Here is a 19,516-nt window from a genome sequence, read left to right as displayed (position 1 = left end):
CGCAATCCAGTTTTACATAATTCTTCACTTATTTTTTAGAAGTGTACATTGAAAGTTCTTTCTGAACAGACTCATAGACACAGACAATAGTTTACTGCTTACCAGAGGGTAAGGGGGTTGGGGGGTGGGAGATGAGGGTAAGGGGGATCAAATATATGGTGATGGAAGGAGAACTGACTCTGGGTGGTGAACACAAATTGGGATTTATAGATGATGTAATACAGAATTGTACACACCTGAAATATATGTAATTTTACTAACAATTGTCACCCCAATAAATTTAAAAAATAAATTAAAAAAAAGAGAAAAAAAAAGAAAGTTCTTTCTGACATTGTGTATGATGATTTTAAGAATTACTTTTCTAATCAACCAAAACTAATTTTAAATCTATCAGCACATATGAGTCAATGATTTCTTTCCACGTACATTTTCCTGCTTTTGTTCATGTTCCATTGGAGCTACCATTAGGTTTCCTAATTATTTTCAGTAGGTACTTAGAATCCTTGCAAACATTGGCTAACCTATATAATTCCTCATCCTCAACAAATTATTTTGCCACTTACTATTCACCTCATCTTTACACCACTAATGAATGCTCAGAAAATTGGTCCTCATACTCATGGCTGGGAGTATACCATCATTAACCTCTTTATAATATGAGCACAATTTATCTCACCACCTGATACTGCTTTTAAAGGAGCAAAGTGAAGTAAAGCGACATCAATCAATCAAAAGCATTCACTTGATGCTTATTATGCACCTATGCAGTGATGGAAATTAGGTTACACAACCTTATTCTTTGAGAACTTAACGTCTAGTTTGGCAAACAGCTATAGCTTAATATGAAGACAATAAGTAATTAATTGCTAGACTGTAACTGTGGTTTCAAATGATAAAGGACAATAGCTTATAATTGGGCAGAAAAAGTAGATTCCCAGATACATTTTCCTTAACGATCTTGTAGTACATAAAAAAGAGGTCATCATTCTAGACAAAGGAAGCAACATGAGCAAAAAGCACAGGTAGACTGTCGAGGTCTACAAGAGGGTGATAAAAAGACCAACTACCCTTCTAATTGGCAACCATGAAAGATCCATTTGAATAGATAAGATGAAGTCATCAAATTCATCTGTTGCTTTCCTCCTCCTCCTCCTCCTATTATTATTATTATTATTATTATTATTATTATTAAACAGATACAGCCTGAGTTCTTATAGTGCCTTGTCTAGGTTTCAAGAGCAATACAGAAGTGAATTTGCCAGGTTTTTTGCCTAAGAAAGCAATGTAGAACTATATGTGTGAGTTATGTGGAGCCTCCAAAACACTGCAATGATAGCTTGGTATCATTAGGTTCTAATGGGTTGAATGTCAGGCTTTTAAAAGGTTTGGACTAGACTTGGAAAGACTGAAGTGTCATTTAATATTTTTCATAAGAGACCTGTTGTTCCTTTACAGCTTTTCTCAGGTTTCTGTCTCTTTTTGTTGTTGTTTGCTACGTCCTGATTTTTATTATGCCTGATTTATTATATTAGTTACAAAATAGATGTCATCTTCTACAGTCTGTCCTATCAACATTTGCCAAATTAATTTTCCTATAACATAGCTCTTTATCCAAGGGACTCTTCTGCTGCAAAAAATTTTGACAGGACAGACCTTGAACATCCTGGCCATGATTTTATGGCCTCCTCATACTTTAATTCCAGCTGACTTTATCTTTTATTATTCTTCCACTGAACTTTATATTCTGATTAAGGTAACTAACCTGCTGCTTTCTTAGCAAGGTTTTCTGTTTTATGTTTTTTCACATAAAATGTTTCCATCTGGGATGTATACTCCCTCACAACTGCCATTTATGTGAATTTCTAGTGTCCTTTAGCCAAACTTAATGGCCCTTTTCCATGCTTCAACTGGAAATAATTTTTCTATTCTCTGAATTCTGCATTCTCCACTACACAGTTTGCTCTTGTATTTCTTCATATCGAAGTTAATATTGTGTTTTATCTTTGAATTATGTTGTCAAATTTTTCCAGCATCTCAGAGTTTGCAGAGAGGAAACAGTGTGCAGAATACACTGACTATTCCCAGAAGTAAATATCACTGAATAAGATGGATGCTAGAAGAATGTTAATAATGAAGAAATACACAGATGCCTGCTGGGTCGTTTGGTTGCCTGGCAGGCTGATGGGACTAAAAGGCCAGGTATTTGGAAAGGTAGATGAGAACTTAAAAAAATATGGCACTTCCCAGCAATGCTGGGAACTTCTGGACCAATCAGGATGTTATTTAAGTACAGAGACAAATAAAACTTTAAAAAGTATGTTTGCCATCTATTGCCTAAGCCAAATAAAGGGGAGTCTCAACAATAGACTAGAGCTTGGATATCCAATAAGGTGAGGAAACCAAGCATTAAAATTAAATTTATTGTGTAATGTGTGTGTGTGCTTTGATTTTGCTACATGTCAGTGAAAGTTAGCATTTTAGCAGAATAAGCTGATGTATAATAATGTACCCTTGATCTCTGTGTCCAAGTGGACTGCATAATGAACTCAGCAATTTCCTCTTCCTCTTCCTATAAAGGCAGTTTCTAGTATGATGAAGTAATTAATGTAGATTATGGTTTTTGAGAACTAGGAATAATCGTTTTCTGCAAAGAATTTATCCGAAGGCCAAAAAGATTAACATCATGACGCTAGTCAATCATGATACCAATATATAATTCCGTATTTCTGAGTGGAATGAGCAGAAGGATGTCCCCATTCTCCATCCTCTAAACTACCTGTCCTCAGCAGACTTATAACTAACATCTTTTGTTGCGAAAAACTATATCCCCTTGGCTTTAATGCTTAAAATGTTTTTCATCAATCTAGATAAATTTGATTTTAACTCTTGCCAGCTGCATGACTTTGGGTGAATTTTTTAATGTCTCTGGCCTTCAGTTAACTCACAAGTAATGGGGATAATTAATAATAATTACTTTATGCAGGTTGGTGCAGGATTTGCAGGAAGAGTGCCTGGCATAATGAGTAAATTACAAACCCTCAAAAGTAATATTTATTTTCTTTTTTTCCCAGTCTTTCATATAAACAAGAAAATTCAAAGAGGCAGAGGAAATGATATCAAAGTGCTAGCAAAACTATAAATTTGTGTTCTACTTTTTATCTTAGAAAATATAAGATATATACAATCCAATTTTTATGTTTTTTAAGACTGAGACAAATTTTTTTTTCTGATTTATTCAAGTTCAGATAATTACTGAGAAATCCAGAGCTTGAATGATGTGCCTTCATTCCTACTATATATTATTTCTAGAAACCAATTCTGCATCCACGCCCAAGGCTTCACACATGTATTTTCAGTATGTATTCTTTCATTCTCCCCTAGCTAAGGATAATCAGATAAGATGTCTCTTTACATTCAACAGATAATACTTTGGAGACAGTATTTTACTTTTCTGTGGTTTCCAGAAAAACACTTGTGCAGAGAAAGCCAAGCTATTTTCATAGCTTACCTCAATTTGTCTTCATTAATTGAAAGTCCTTACATAGGGTATAATTACCAACTAAAAGAGTTAAATAATTCTGAAGAATAAAGAGCTCATATACACTCATAACTGTTGTTAACATTTTAAAAATGTTTTTAGATTAATTGAACATTTTTACCCTGAAATTTCTAAGTGTCTTAAGGCTTTATTAAATGTAAGATGTGGCCACGGTTTGCAGAGATGATAGTAGTGATAGTAAGGTAACCACCTGAGATCATTTCAAAATGTTTTTACCTGTAGGCATTAAAAAAGTGGCACATGGGATACTTATTTTACAGTTAAATATCCATAATAAATAAACTTAACATATATATTAGATCACATTACATAAAAATTATAAAACATTTAAAAATCACCCTAAATGCCACTGCTCAGGAAAACTTGTCAAAATAATAACTCAATATGAGGCATACTTTGATTATAAAATTTAAATAGCATAGAAAAGTATAACATGGAAAAGATACCCCCATCCATCTTCCTTCCTTATCCCCAGGTTCATTATCCTGCCAAATAATAATTACTTTTACTTATACCTCTGGAATTTATTTCAGGAAGAAGAGAACTTATTGATGGATACAGTCCTTTTTTATTTTATCAAAGATGCATTGAATATTCTTTCAATCCTAGTAGCAAACACAACACATGCACAGTTTCTCAATTTGACAGAAGTCTATACCCACAAAAGTATGTCATGTCAGAAAGCATGGATGCACCTTCAATTTAGAGAGGTAGAAAGGTAAGATTAGGAAGTCAGTTAATTAGCAATTTAGGACCCAATACCATTGATTTCACCCAGCCCTAGGGTAAAACTAGTTGCAACTTTTGGGAACCAAAGAAAAACTGCTACTATCATGTTGTTGTTCATTATAAGGATTGAAGACCATACTTAGCAGAAACAAAAAAAATGACTCTTAACAAGATTCTCTTTTTCCTTTACAGTTAACACAGTTAGAAATACACTATGGCAAATTATTTTCATTCAAGCAAACTTTGCTGATTTTTCCACGTTGAGTTAAAAAGTATCTTCCTTTCATGTATACTATTTGGTGCACGCATGGCATTCACCAAAGCTCTGTTATCATACGTTGCCCAGAATAAGAAGTTGTTCTATGTGAGTTCAAAGAAGCAACAGAATTTTCCAGCAGTTCCATGCTTATGGTGTCGGTGCTAAACAATTGTAGACTAAACATCAATCTCTGTTAACAGGTTTTGATGGTGAACTTCTAGATGATTTAATGATATGTCTGTTTTCTCGATATTTATTGGTTGAATTATACTAAATTGAAAGAGTATAAGCAGCAGCTATCAGTTAATGATATTTCAAGAGAAAGAGTCAATAAATAATAATCTGTCTGACCCATTCCATCCTTATTTATTTGTTTCTTGTATCTTTCTCATTTCTCCTGTTTGTCTTTTCTTTTTTCCCACCTCAGTTTTTTCTCTTATGAAATCACAACACACACACAGACACACACACAGACACACACACAGACACACACACACACACACACACACACACAACTTTATATATTTGATCTTTCCTTACCGGGATGAAGATGTAGGCTCAGTAGTTTGTCTTTGCACACGTGCATGCTTAATTAAATGTTCTTTTAAAGCCGTTTGGACTTCTGCTGGGATATCAGGGGAAGTGTGGCTGATTTTTATTGCAGGCTCAATAGCTTTTAGTGCTGGCTTTCCATTTTCTTTCACCTCTTTTTTCTCTTCAGTCTCAAAAACTTCAGTTGGAGCACTTGAAGCGCTCTGTGGAAGAGTACTGATGTTGGAAGTCACAGGTTTGCTCTTCCAGCAAGGCCAGCACAACTTCCAGAAGACAAAAAGTGAGACCACCAACAAGGCCAGGCCACAAAAGCTGACAACGACTGCTAACAAGCTGACCGAAATATCTGGAAGAAATTACAATGTAAAAAAAATATTTATTCACTGACAACATACATAAAAGAGCAGAAATGGTCAGATAATTTTACATTATAATAATAACAGCTTCCTCATTTAGCTTCAAAATTTTAATTTTAAGTTAGCTTCATAGGGAGGAACAGTTAGCAATTATGTCAGGAAATTCTCAAAGGAGATATTTGAAAAATCCCATCCCAAGAAAAGTTTCTGGTTGTATACAGGAAAAGTGTGATATACGCATATTATTTCTAAGGACACTACAAGGGTCCCAAGAGTTTGCAAAGTGAAGGCTGGCAACTTGCAACCTGCCACAAAGTCATGACACTTAAGAAACTCAGAAACTGCATACACAGAAGAGGCTTCTGTTTGCTTCTCTTTGATCTAAAGATGCAACATTCTCACTCTCTGAGCAGGGAATGATATTAAATATTTGTGTAAAACATTTTTTTATAGTTTAAATGAGAATAACATATTACTAATATAGAATGTGTGCACTGTTAGCTGTATTTTCAAACTCCATTGTCTCATAACCTTGCATGCTCCTAATTTCCAAAGTCCAAAATTAGTGATTTGTTATCTAAGTAGCTCTAAAACATTCTTATTTCAAAACAATCACAAAATTACTATATACTCATTATATTTGTTATGTAATATACTCATTATGAAAAATGATATTTAGATTAGAGTCAAAGGAATATAGTGAAAAATTAATAAGACTGAGTAAATAAATAAACGGGAGAGAAGCGACAAATCTCTCATGTAAAAGAATTTCAAACAATTTACGTAGCTACTTTGCCCTCCAGGAGGTGGGGCATAGGTCCCTACTCATTAAGGGTTGGCTACACAGAATAATTTTCTCCCAAAGAATACAGTATGGGAAAAGATACAAAAGGGATAACTTTGCAGTTGAGAAACCTCAGCCAGATGATCAAGGTGAACATCAAGAGGGATGAATCATATTGATAGTATGTACCATTGATATGATGTAACGGAAATGATATTTTACCTCTGTGGTCTTCCTCCCCCAAACCCATAACCCGAGTTTAATCATGAGAAAAATATAAGACAAATTTCAGTAGAAGGGCATTCTACAAAATACTTGACCAGTACTCTTCAAAAATGTCAAGGTCATAAAAAATAAATTAAATGAAATATGAGAAACTGTCACAGCCAAGAAGAGACTAAGAAGAAATGACAACTAAATGCAATGTATTATCCTAGATGGAATCCTGGAATAGAAAAAAAGATATTAGTTAAAAACTAAGGAAATTTGAATATAGACTTCAGTTAACAATGTATCGATTTATTTTACTTTTTTATTCATCAATACCTGAGGTCTAGTACTCCATAACTCTTCATCATGATGGATATTTAGATTATGCTCAATGTTTTGCTATTACGACACAGTTACAACAAGCATCCTTATACCTTTTCCTTGTGCATATTTGTGAATGTTTCTCTAAGGTTCATTTCTAGGAAAAGAATGGCAAGATCATAGGTTATGCACATAGTTTTGCTAGATATTTCCAAAATGTACCCCAGTGGCTGTAATGAAGACATCACATGAGTTTGCCAATTCCTACAATCTCTGAGAAATATTGTTGTACTTTGGTTTTCACTAATTTGAGGGGGGAAATGATACCTTGTTTTAATTTACAGTTCCCTGATTGGTAAGATAAATGGTTTTGTTTAAACTCCCAATTTGTAGCTAATGGAAATCCATTCAGAAATTGAAATAATTCCAAGTTTTTATTGCTAGTTATAAGGATAAAAATTAATTTTGACATGCTGTGATACAGAGACATTAATATTTTCCTTCACTTTTCAGTTGCTTACTAAAAAACAAACAAAAAAAAACCATTGAATATATTTCCCATTTATATTCCATTGGTAAGAAATGTGTGATCATATTTTATACTTTGCAGTTCATTTTTACTTTTTATTTTTCATGAGCACCATAACTTAAAGAAAAGGGTGAAAAGTGTAAAATTAGTGTTTTCCGATTATTATGATTTTAAAATGGAGGAATAAATACAATTATGGCTTCATAATCTTCATGTACTTTCAGCTCCATTTACATTATATTTTTTTGAATATTCCAAGTCAACTAACTTCTTCAACAGTTTAACTTCTACCCAGTTGGAGATAAAAACCAAGATATAAAAAAACTGCAGGACAATGTGGGGGAGGAGAAAGGAGGGAAGTAGTTTTCAGTCTATAACTGAAAATTCCTCCCTTCTTACTAATGGAGGTCAGGCATTACATTACTTTCTATATGCCAGCCACAAAAAAATTATGAAATTCTTATGTCACTGTTCCTAAGTGATGGGCTTTGGCATTCATAAGGTTGTTTTCACTTTAGGACAAAGCCCTGAGGAAAAAAATCTCTGACCTTAGTTCCATCTTCACTTCTGTTGACAATTTTCTTTCTAAAATCAATATCTGGTTCTATCATTTAGGGGACCATAAAATATTTCGCCCAAACCAAGTTAGTTCTGAAACTGAAAGGTTATGCTATCAGTCACAGGGTAATAGGTAGAAACCAAATCATGCCCTGGTCACCATGGTAGCTCTCTTAGCCTAACATCCTTCCAGGTCACCTCTTAGCCATCTGGGGGCAAATCCAAACTTTGCATGGCATTCCACAGCATCTTTGGGATTTGACCCCTGACTATTGATCCAGGTTCATTCTTCTGCTACTCTCTTACCTATACTCCTTACTCTGACCACACCAATACGCTCATGATTTTGCTCAGCCTGTTTCATGTAGCGCCAGTGCATTTTCTCCTTCTGTTTGGTTGCCTGGCAAATTTGTATTCATCCTTCAATAATCAGAGACAATAGTACCTCTTCCATAAAGCTCTCTCTGCCTCTTCTATTTCTGAATATATTAGAAATATGTATTTCTAATGGGCTTTTAAAGTGCACCCACCACTGTAACACTTGTCTTATAATAATTAATTGACATATAATCCTTTATCCCACACTTTTGGTACACGATGTGTTTCAAAAATTATTATTTTCTTTTGGATATTAGAAAAGTAATATAGTACACATTATCTGGGATAACATTCAATAACCAAACACATTAATATATCTGTAATAAAATGTATGAATTATTTACATTGAGTAGGATCACTGAAAACTGTATGTAGCTTAATGCCAACTTAGGTATGGTGTTAATGCCAAATTGTCATAATTTACAAAATAATGTCGTTTTTAGGATTTTGAGGTTTTATAATTGTTGATGAGGAGTTATGGATCTGTAGTTATTTTGCTTCTGCACATGTTCTCACCCTACCAATACTCTCCTCCAAGATCCTTCAGAGCAAAAACCAAATTTATTCACCTTTTTATTTTTAGTGTGTAGTATATATCATATAGTAAAAAATGTTTATGTTTATGAAGCCACTGAATACATATTTTGAGACTTATCTAAAAAGGCACTCAAATGTCTGTGGTTTTCAGGTGGCTGGATGACTAAAAGCTGAGTGATCTGGAGGGAATATGCAGAAATCCTCTTACTAGGAAGGTAGTAATAACACAGCTTCTACTGTGGAACACTTTAGACCTGGATTCAAATGTCAGTTCCACTACTATGTGACTTTGGGCACACTATTTAGGCTTTAAGAGCCTCAGTAAAAGAGGGATGTTTATATTCATTTAACAAGAATGTTGTGAAGTTTAAATGAGGAAATGTGTATGAAGTATTTAACATTGTTATCTGCATAAGAAGTGCAACAATGGGTTGGTATCATGATTAACTCTTTATTTTTCTCAAACAGGAATGCCAATTGGAAAAGAGGCAAAGGTATGGATTGGGTACGGATTGAACATTGAGTCACAGATTAGTAAGAAGAGGAGAGACTCATCTTTTCAGGATATCTGGCACTGAAAAGAATGCATTAGTTTATAATGGAGACCAACATTTCTAAGTAAATATGAATATTTAGGAAGCTAATAAGTAACATTCCATTTTCCTACCCATTTGTGCTCAGAATAACTGAGAGATAGACATGGTATTCAAGCAGGCAACAATTGAAATACTAAGGGACTATCAGCTTAGGTCTATCAGAATGTGAACTTGTTAATATGTCACCTTGAATTAACTGGACTTGCCCATATAGTCACGCACCTGGCTGGACACCGCAGGTGTTCTCCATGAGGCCTCGATCCTGTAAAATTACTACATGGAGTAGAATATTTGTTTCCTGAGGTTATGAAGCTTATACCTCAAAGAAGGGGGAAACAGGTAAGTCACTTCTTAGGGATAGGAGTGGGCCAAAATTCCATGATTATTCCTATCTTGCACACCCTTCCATTAGAAACATAAAGCAAGAGCAACAAAAGAAAGAAGGAATCATTAAAATTGTATCCTGAAAAATAAAAATAAAATTATAAAAACAAGCTCTTTATATTTTATATATTTTTACATTACTTGCAATTATTAATCATTAAAAATATTAGAAAACAAAATCAACTGTTTAATACTCAATATTTATGAGAATTGTTTTCAACAAAATTTGTTTAACAAAATAAAAAAGAATCCATCAAAAGATAAAGGGAGGACCTGGAGGAATTTATGAAGTCATCAAAATGTTTTAAATCAGGGGTGTCCAAACTTTTTTCAACGTTTTTCACCAAGGGCCATATGCGGTAAAATACACAAAGAGCCGGGCCACTCTCTCGAGGTGAAGTACGTATCGCCTCACCTGGTTTATTTAAGTAAACTAAATATATTTTTTGGAATTTGCTGCGGGCCAATTGAAAATGGATTGCAGGTTGCAGTTGGCCCGCGGGCTGCAGTTTGGACACCCCTGTTTTAAATGATTCTTTTATGATTTTGATTCAACATTTTTAACCATAACATGAAGAATGTTACGAATTTGGACTTAGTTCAAAGAAAAAAATAAGTAGTCCCCAAAGCATTTTTAAGTCAGATATTGAAATGGTCAGATACCCTTTTCAGAAATAACACTCTGGCTAGGGAGAAGATCTGAGTGGAAGCCATGCTAGAAGAGGAAAAACTTGTTAACAGATTATAAATTACCCACATGAGAGATTATACTCACTCCAAAAGAGGGTTTCTGAAATGGGAAAAAGAACAGATTTTGGAGATAGTTGGGAAGTCAAAGCTGTAGTGAAGGAGTGTGAAGACTGAAGGACAAGAATCTGACACTTTGGGAGACAAACACGATGATAAAATAAGGAAGATCATGATTTCAGTTTGGGCCGTACTGAGTCTACAGTACTTGTGGTCATGCAAGTAGAAATTTTGAGTAAATTGTTGGTCACACATGACTGCGACTCAAGATAAAATTGAAGGACTTCCTTAAAGTGGAATCTGAATCCATGAAAGAGAAGATAAAGGCTTCTCCACAGAATCCCGGAGTGCACCAATCCCGGGAGTGTACACCAATTATGCTATTATGCTAAGCGACATAAGTCAGATTGAGAAAGTCAACCCTTAACTTTTTATACTATTGACCACTTCTTAAAATATTCATGTACAACAATACAAGGAGTGCCAAAAAATGTATACAAGTGGACACTGTGGTCAATGTTGCTCAGGCAGTAGTTCACCGTAATCAGAAGTGTCTGGACACTGATGGTAACGATTTTGAGCATCTCTTGTAGTTGCATAAGTCAAATGTGACTTGTATTCATCTTTTATTATTGGTATATACTAAGTATTATAATTTTAATAGTTTTTTCCTTTCTTAAAAATGTGTATACATTTTTTTTTTGCATTTTTTTGGCACCCTCTGAATGTAAAGAACTATGAACTTTAAGCAACAAAGAGCCTGCATGCATAAAAGACAGAGAAAAAGGAAAAGTATTTTTAAAAGTCAGGTCAATGTGTTTTTCAAGAAATTTGGAGGAGAATATTTTAAGAAGTGGTCAATATTATAAAAAGTTAAGGGTTGACTTTCTCAATCTGACTTATGTCACTTAGCATAATACCCTTTAGGTCAGGGGTGTCCAAACTGCGGCCCGCGATCCATTTTCAATTGGCCCCCAGCAAATTCCAAAAATATATTTAGTTTACTTAAATAAACCAGGTGAGGCGATACGTACTTCACCTCGAGTGAGTGGCCCGGCTGTTTGTGTGTTTTACCACATATGGCCCTTGGTGAAAAACGTTGAAAAAAGTTTGGACACCCCTGCTCTACGTCCATCCATGTTGTTGCAAATGTAAGATTTCATTCTTTTTTATGGCCGAGTAATATTCCATTGTACATATGTAGCACATCTTTATGCAATCATCTATTGATGGCCACTTGGGTTGCTTCCATATCTTGGCTATTGTAAATAGTGCTGCAGTGAACATAGGGATGTATACATCTTTTCAAATCAGTGTTTTGGATACAGAGAACAAACTGATGGTTGCCAGAGGGGAGGGGTTAGGTGTAAAAGATGAAGGGATTAAGAAATACAAATTGGTAGTTACAAAATAGTCTCAGGGATGTACAGCATAGAGAATATAGTCAATAATGTTGCAATAACTGTGTACAGTGCCAGGTGGGTACTGGACTAATCAGGGGGATCACTGCATAAATTATATAAATGTCCAACCACTACACTCTATACTTGAAACTAATATAAAACAATATTGAATGTCAACAGTAACTAAAAAAAAAAATTTTTTTTAAAAACCAAGGGTTGACAAATAGACTCTAAGAAGTAGATCTTCAGTGAATTCGATGAGACTAAGTGAAACTTTTAACTAGATTAATGCAGTTTAGTTAATGAATGGGAGTAAGGAAGTGAATTCTATTAAAAGTAGATAATTCCTTCAGGAAACCGGATTTAGGAAAGGAGGGGAGCAGGAGTAATAACTAGAGTAGCACAAGGAGTTGATGAAGGTGTTTTTATTAAGATGTGTAATACTTAAATATGTTTTAAAATGTATGGGAAGAAATGATTAGACAAGAAGCAATAGAAAGTTAAGCAGAGTGAGTAATAGTGAAGGCCCTTAAAAGGTAACAACGGATGGGCAAGGTGAAAGGATTAGATCACTTTTTCCTTTGTAAGAAAAAGAGGATGGTTTTGGAATCTGGTGAGTTTATTGGTCTTTGGGTAAGAAGTCAAGTAAATTCTCGTTTACAAGTAGTCTTTTCTATCCAAAGTGGGAGTTGGGGAACTGTAGAGAAGAAAATTGATAGGTAAACATAGGATGTCTTGTCAGAATTGAGAGTTCTTTTGAAATTCAATACTATAATAGAGTGATATCAGTCAGCCTGCTTTGGGGTAGGAACTGAAAGAGATTTGCCCATCAGTGAGGTCCCTCTCTCCCCAGGAGAATGTGATAAACCTCAGAACAGAAAGTAATTGCAATGAGGAAGGATGCATCATAAATATGATGCCATATTTACTGAGAGGGAATTCACAGAGAAGACAGGTGAATGCTTTGGAGTTTCTACACAAGAAAGATGAAAGCATCAGAGCTTTAGGTTGAGGGTTGAGATGTCTGAATTTATAATTCTAAGATAGCATTGTGCAGCATAATAACAAGTGTTTGGGCATGATCATAAAAGTAAAGAGGTAAGGTAGAGAAGAAAAGAAGATCATTGGAAGAAAGATGCGAACCATGGGGAAGCCAGGCTGATAAATATGAATGGCTTGCCTTTTCCATATGGACTGGAATTTACCCGTTGCAATGGGCAAAATGGATGAGTGAGATCTCTCTAACCAAAATTTTCAATGTCTTTGGATAATTAAAAGCAATCCATTACATAGCAATACAGCACATAGCATGCAGCCTATTATATTTTGATTAGACTAAGAGTTAATGAAATTTACAGAAATTAGATTAGGCTCCAAGATAATCAGGTTTAAAATTGCTCACACTCTGGTGTGATTACATACATATGCATAACCATTGTTCTACCACTATTTATCTGTCTGACTGTATATCTCTGACTCAGTTTTTCTCTATAAAGATCTTACTCTTTTACCATGTTTTAATATCTCAAAATAAAGTGACAGTTCTGAAAAACTGAGAAAAAAACACTCTGATCAGGAAAGAGTAAGCCAAAAAATGCCAACTCGTCAGAAACTTTTCGTAAAGCAGAACTTTGCTAATGTCTGTAAAACCAGATTATAATAACATTTGAATGGTTCTAGTCACTGTGGCTTGTGAAAACTGTGAGGTGTAATTACCGACTACCCATGCAGATGGCTATTATCACACAGAAAGAATAGTGCAGACCAATTGGCGTGCTTTCAATTCCCAATTACCACCGCCTTAGTTGATACTCTTATCTATGTCTTTCTGTATCATATTTTTTTCATTTTAAAGTTCTAGTTAATTTTCAAAATGAACAAAAATGCAATTTCTCATAATTAATCAAGAATTATAATTTATTTCATGGATATTCCAAGCCCTTTGTTTCTTTGGTTGTTCCCCACTGTTGCCTGAACACAGACCATGCACATAGCATCATTTTATAAAGAAAGAACAGGAATAAAATTTAAATCAGCAACTTATATTCAAAAAAGCTCAGGTAAGCTGCCTCTAAGATGAAAATTTGGAATTATCTTTGAGGTTAACTTATTTATAGTATTCATATGGTATTATTATTATTATTATTAGGCATTATTCTGATTTCTATAACAAGGGATCTAATTAATAGTGACTTAAACAACATAGAAGTTTGTTTCTCTCTCATGTAGCTGTCCCAGCATAAGCAAGCCAGGGCAGATACATTAGTTTCAAAGCGTTTGGTTTCTTCTATATTTTTGCTTTGCTATTCGAAGGGTTTTGTCTTCTCCTTAAAGTCCAAGATGGCAAGCTTCCAGGTCCAAATTCCAGGCAGCTGGATGGAGGAAGAATAACAAGGGACAAGGGAAGGTGAGGGAATGTCCCTTCATTGTAAGGGCACAACTTAGAAGTGGTACATACCATCTGCTAACATTCTGATGTAAAGACCTTAGTCATAACCACAGGAAGGCTGAGAAAAGCTGTCCTTTTAAACTTTCTTTAATTTTTTAATTAATTATGTCACTTGCCATTTAAAAAGAAAGGATTCTATTACTGTAAGATAGAAGGGAACCGTGAGTACTGGGAAACAACTAGCAGTCTCTTCCTCATCTACAAATCAAACACATAATCATTCAATTGTAAGTATCCCTGCAACAATGCTTCTGATCATTTCCATTTAAATTGTATTGACTTTTGTCTTTCTTGAAAATTTCAATGGTAAAAAAAAGCCAAAAACATGACTACTACATTTAATTGAGTATAAATCCATATTTTTAAACACTTTCATTTTCTGAAATCAGAATGTATCTTAGTATCAGTGGCTTAGTACACTCACTAAGAACAAGGGAGCAATGGTGTCACAGTTTTCTCTGTATGTGTATGCGCTAAAGGAAAAGCATCATCCCTGAAAGTCAAAGAATGAGTCTTAGTGGCCTGGATGAAAATACTGGAGAAAACAGTGAAGCACAACCTTAACCCTATAAGCCAAGCTTTTGTTGGGATTGGGTGAGGAAAGGTAGTGTGTCATATGAGTTTGGCAACACTGCCCACATTCCAAATAATTGTGCAGGTATCTTTAGAGTATAGCACCAATGGCCTTTACATCTTTTATAAATTCTTTTAAGCAAAACAATCTATCATTAACATTCTTGACAGCACTCTTGATGGCACAGAGTTCAACACTCAGTGGAATAACAAAGGCATCATCAACGCTGAATCAAAAGGCCATTCAGAAGACTCAGAATCTTAATTTTAAAACTACTTTAACCCATTTATTTATTATGCTTTCCTTTTTATATTTATACAAGAGTGATATATGATTTTTAAAGTCTATGTCTAGTTAAATTTTAACAGAGGTCTCTCCATACGTATAAAATAAAAATTCTATGCAATAAGAAAGTGTCATGTCTTTAATTGGCAACATTATTTTTTCTTTTTTGGTACTATATAAGATATTGGTGCATCTTATATTCAATAGCATCATAGGTTCAATCAAATGTGGTATAAAATATGGTACCCAATATGGTATTCAAATACCCCAATTTATTTTTATAATCTTTACATATGCTCATTACTGAGTAAATAATTTATAATCTGTGATTGTCTATTAATTCTACATTTAGGTTAACTTGAACAACTATGCATATTTAATTAATGGCACCAGTATGGTTTAATATCTGGAACAGCGGCTTTCACATAGTAAGTGCTCAATAAATATTTGCTGAATAAAAGCACAATGCTAAAACCACCTTTCAGATACATTAACAACTCATACTGAAACATATCAGAAATAATAAGCTTTTTAATATTTTTACCCACTATTCCTGTAAATCTATGACGATTGAAATAGAAGTAAGGGAACAATGAACATGGAAAACAATAGTCCTAGTTGTTTGATTAAAATAATTCTGCCACATGAACAAACTGACATTTACAAGATTTTAAAAATTAACTGTAATATTCTCTACTCAATAATGGAATGTTAGACAGTAGATCATAACACATCTCAGGATACACCTGAATGAAACAAAAGTTATTAATATCAGTTCCTCCACTCCACCCCACCCCCACCCTAACCATCCCAGGATGATTCTACCCTTCTAGCTCTGAGGCCACCATAGTAAATTCCATAAAGGATATTATACACTGGGGGGAGCATCTCGTGAGTTACATAAACATCTAACCACTATGCTAATATAATGAAACTAATATAATATTGGATGTTAACTGTAATTGGAAAAGAAAAATAATTAAAACCCGTAATTGAAAAATTAAATAAGCAAAAGAAGATAAGCAATGATCATTTTTGAGTATGCCACCAACAAAGGAAATTAGTATTGTATAATTAGAAACAAGCAAAATAATATACTGACCTTTAACAATAACACTCCCTATCAGGAGGTCTAATTTTCTTTGATACATTCATACTAATCATACATACTTTGGAATCTTTGAACAGATGACTCTCAGCTCTTTTCCACTGTAATATTTTGTCTCCAATATTCACAGTACTGAATTTCACTAATAATATGGACTGTTAATTAGTTAATGTAGATAGCCAAAATATGGCTGGAAAGTAAAACAAATGATATTTTAATTGATTATTTTCTAATTAAAAATTAACAAAAACAATTTAACTGGTAATTTAATATCTACTTTCATTATAAGCTTGTAAATGAACATATAAAAGGAGCTATATTTATAATTATATAAGCTCAAAATTATGTATTTAAAACACACTAAAATATTTTACATGATTTTACTGTTGAAATAAATCAATTATATTTGGCCAATAGTATGAGTAAAAACTTAGCTGTGGGCATTTTAAGTGCATATGCATGCATATACTCAAGTAAGAAAAATTAAAAACATTGTGTCTTGTATTTGGATGACAGCAAAACTAATAAAAAGAAAGTTTGAGGTTTGGGTCATAATTGTACACTGAGAATTCTTATTGATACCTTCCTATATGCCATTAATTACAGCCAACAGTATAAAAACAGTTGAGAGCCTATCTTTACAAACATTGCTCCAGTGCCCTATAACACCAAGAATGCCCCCAGGATCTCTTCCTATTTCTACTCTTTGCTGAACTTAGAATCTAAGGAGTTATTGTGCTACCTCCATCACTAACTAGTTGTGATTTGAGGAGAAGTTGCTAGCTTTTCCTGCCTTAGTTTTCACTAGTGCAAAATAGTGATTCTAGTTTTAATTGGAATGACTAATAGCAATTTGAATGACATTTTTGTCCAAGCTACTTTCTATTTAAGCAAACTAACAGGCTTTCCTTTTACTATTGTAAGTGGATATACTAAACAGACGTTTCCTCTTCTCTAGAACTTCAATAAATTCAATACATTTATTATGCAACACAAATTTAGCCAGGGTATTAAATGCTTTTTTATGAGTATGCTGTTCATTATAGTTTGGATTTTAAATGCCTCAAGTGCTCTAATTTCTGCCATTATCATAAACTAAATATTTTGATGCTTATCTACATAGGATACTGTATTAGACACTGGACACACAAAGATACAAATATATACAATTTATTTTCAGAAGGGATTTGGAGATTATTAAATAGCATACATCATTTTATAAATAAGGAAAATGAGGCTTCTTGAGGATAAATTCATTAATTCAATTATTCATTCTTTCATTCATTCAACAAATATTTATTGAGATTATATTAAGAGCCACAGATTTTTCTAGGCAAGGAGGATAAAACAGCAAACACACCACTGCCCTCAAAAAGCTTACATTCTATTGACTTCATGTGCACATCATTAGTAGAATAAAGTGTAGATCAGGAAGGAAGAACACAATTGCATTTCAAGTATAGATCATTTTAATTGGCATTGGAAATTCTATTAAACATTTATGGTAATATTTGTCTTCTGTCAGAATTTTGTACAATAAAAAGCTTGTAATGAATGCAGATGTATCCCAAATAATGGCTAATTTTTTCCATAAAACAAAATTACAACGATAATTAGATTTTAAAGAAAATGTGATTTGAATAAAGTGCATAGCTATATACTTTGCACATAAAATCACTCTTATAAGAATCAGGTTTCAGAGATTCACTGAGGAAATATCTTAATTTGTCACAAGAAAAAAAAAAGGTTAAGTTAAAGTAAAATATCCTGGCAATACTGCCAAAATACTGATGTTTCAGAATTAAGAAAAATAAGTGCTTGCTGAGACCTGTCTGGCCTTTGAAGACAGCCATCCATTTCCCTTTAGAGAACATGAAACCAAGCACAACATGTATTGACAATCAAGTAAAAATGAGACTAGAAATAGTAGAAGCCGGCCATTTTTCAAGGGAGTGGCAAAGTGGAGGAAGGACAAAACCCTCTCATGCATCCTTCATATGGGTCTATAGCTCTGAATTCACTGTGTGTGGTTCAGTTACTCTTTTCCAAACCTACAAGTCTCAAATAAAAATTTCCACTATGTTTCTAAGTTGTAATTCTTTATACGATCATTAGAATGTGCAAAACTCAGCAGTATATTGATATAAAAATTATAAATAATCATTGCTTTGTGTTTGTTGAAAAAACCTATGAATCATTGTTTTGTGTTTGAAGAAAAAACCTATGAGGGCTTACTCATTTTAAGCTCTTATGATAGATTTAAAACTGCCTTAATCACAGAGGAAAATCATGATGTAATTTTTAAATTTTACTTAGCCAGCTCTTTTCTGAGTAGTCAAGTAACTTCAATAAAATTCTTTGCTATCTACCTACTCATCCCCACATTGAGAAATTCACACATGTATGAATTTAGAAAACATTTGTTTAAACTTTTATTTAAAAATTTTTAGTCCCAAATTAAAAGTGTAAAAATGCAAAATTAAAACATTGATGAGTTAAATGTCTATTTAAAATATTTAAATTAAACTTGGGTCTCTACAGTTGTGATGTGACTGTGAGCTTAAGAGGGTTTCGTTTAAATAAGCTATGATTTAAGAGAGATGCTTTTCAAACCATGTGGTTTCCTAAAACCTCATAAGCATTTGGATATGGAGCAGCAATTAAAGACTGACTGGAAATGAACCCAACTCCAGTTCAAAACTATTCTGTATATTTAGTCATAGTATATCTGAAAAATAACATTTGAAACCAATATATTGTTTTGTATTTTTCCTAAGCATTCTAGTATTAAATCATATTGTGCATTAAGCTGAATTTAGTGGGTGACATACTTACTTGAAGGGGAGAATCAGTGGTAAAAAGATTGCAAAAATCTGACTTTCTAAAAATTACACAGGATGAAACTTCTAGTATACTAGTGATGTTGACATCGATAATGTCTGTAATAAACTATTCGAAAAGAGTAAGTTAACTGGTGTTGGCAGCTGTAGTCTAAGTCTTCAAAAAGTTTACTGAAATATGGAATTGATCAACTTGATTGGTAGATTCTCAATGTCCATATCACTGATGCTGCTTCTGCTACTGCGGTTTTGGTAAAGAGGATGGTGAAGTTTGTTCTTTATTGGCATTTAAAAAACTAGTAGGAGAATATCTTATTTACAGCTGTGATTCATAACTTCTTTAATGTACAATGACTTC

The 19,516-nt window shown here is 33.6% G+C and overlaps 1 protein-coding gene across 1 annotated transcript in view; it reads right to left on the bottom strand.

Annotated features, from left to right (window-relative positions):
• The window catches only part of SYT10 (synaptotagmin 10), a 63,295-nt gene that overhangs the window by 40,814 nt on the left and 2,965 nt on the right, over positions 1–19,516 (bottom strand). Inside the window, exon 2 of the mRNA XM_019736536.2 lies at positions 5,088–5,445. Within this exon, the coding sequence (XP_019592095.1) occupies positions 5,088–5,445 (358 nt within the window). The remainder of the gene's footprint in view (positions 1–5,087; positions 5,446–19,516) is intronic.

This window comes from Rhinolophus sinicus, linkage group LG02, assembly GCF_036562045.2.
Source record: "Rhinolophus sinicus isolate RSC01 linkage group LG02, ASM3656204v1, whole genome shotgun sequence".
In the NCBI taxonomy this organism is placed as follows: Eukaryota; Metazoa; Chordata; class Mammalia; order Chiroptera; family Rhinolophidae; genus Rhinolophus; species Rhinolophus sinicus.
Note: the sequence above shows the minus strand (reverse complement) of the source record. Positions and strands in the feature narration are given on the sequence as shown.